This window comes from Dinoponera quadriceps, unplaced genomic scaffold (assembly GCF_001313825.1).
Source record: "Dinoponera quadriceps isolate SergipeBrazil2010 unplaced genomic scaffold, ASM131382v1 scaffold8979, whole genome shotgun sequence".
NCBI lineage: Eukaryota > Metazoa > Arthropoda > Insecta > Hymenoptera > Formicidae > Dinoponera > Dinoponera quadriceps.
Window position 1 is genome coordinate 1 of NW_014562769.1, and position 744 is coordinate 744.

The following is a 744-nucleotide window of genomic DNA, read 5'->3' on the forward strand; positions in this document are numbered from 1 at the left end:
AGAAAATTCGTGGTGCTCGTGGCAAAGGGCCAAGGCCACTGGAACTTTGAATATGCACATAAACCACCTTTACATGAAGAAGTATACAAGACTATAACTCCAATTTATGAAAAATTAACCAGTGATCACCTACTCACTCGTTGCATAGGCGGCTTGACTCAAAATAGTAATGAGAGTTTTAACGCTACAGTATGGTCGATGGCCCCGAAAGTGACATCCGGTGGCAAAAATGTACTTGACACATCTGTATATATTGCTGCAGGTACTTATAATGATGGCCTTACAAGTGCCATGAGAGTCATGCAGAACATAGGCATCAAAATTCGGCCGAACTGCTACAATTACTGTCAAGAGACTGATCAAAACCGCATCAAATTATCCGATCGTTCGCTCTCAGATGCTGCAAGAAGGTCTCGAATCGAACAGAAGGCATCCAGAAAGGAAGAAGATGAGTTACACGTTTCCATGGAAAGTGAAATGTACGGCGCAGGCATCGCAGACTGAAGGTATAACAAAATTTTCAGCACGTAAAACTTTAAACGCGTTTTTCTCGAATCTGCATTTTTCAAATCAGGCGACGATGGTACTCGGAGGCTATCGCACATATCCACTTGAAATTTTAATTGTAGCTTCACAGTAACATTATCTAGTAAACTACGTACGATTTTTTTGTTATCATTGCAACTTTTTTTTTATAAACAATTTACTGCTCATTTTTTCGGTCAAAAATTGAACCTTTTTTTT

General features: G+C 39.4%; 1 protein-coding gene across 1 annotated transcript; it reads left to right on the forward strand.

The window, feature by feature from the left end:
• Positions 1-82: 82 nt before the first annotated feature.
• On the forward strand, positions 83-504 carry LOC106751172 (the record flags this gene model as incomplete). The annotated part of the gene is made up of 1 exon (XM_014632001.1): positions 83-504. A coding segment is annotated over one exon (422 nt), but the record flags the coding sequence as incomplete, so codon positions are not given.
• Positions 505-744: the final 240 nt, after the last annotated feature.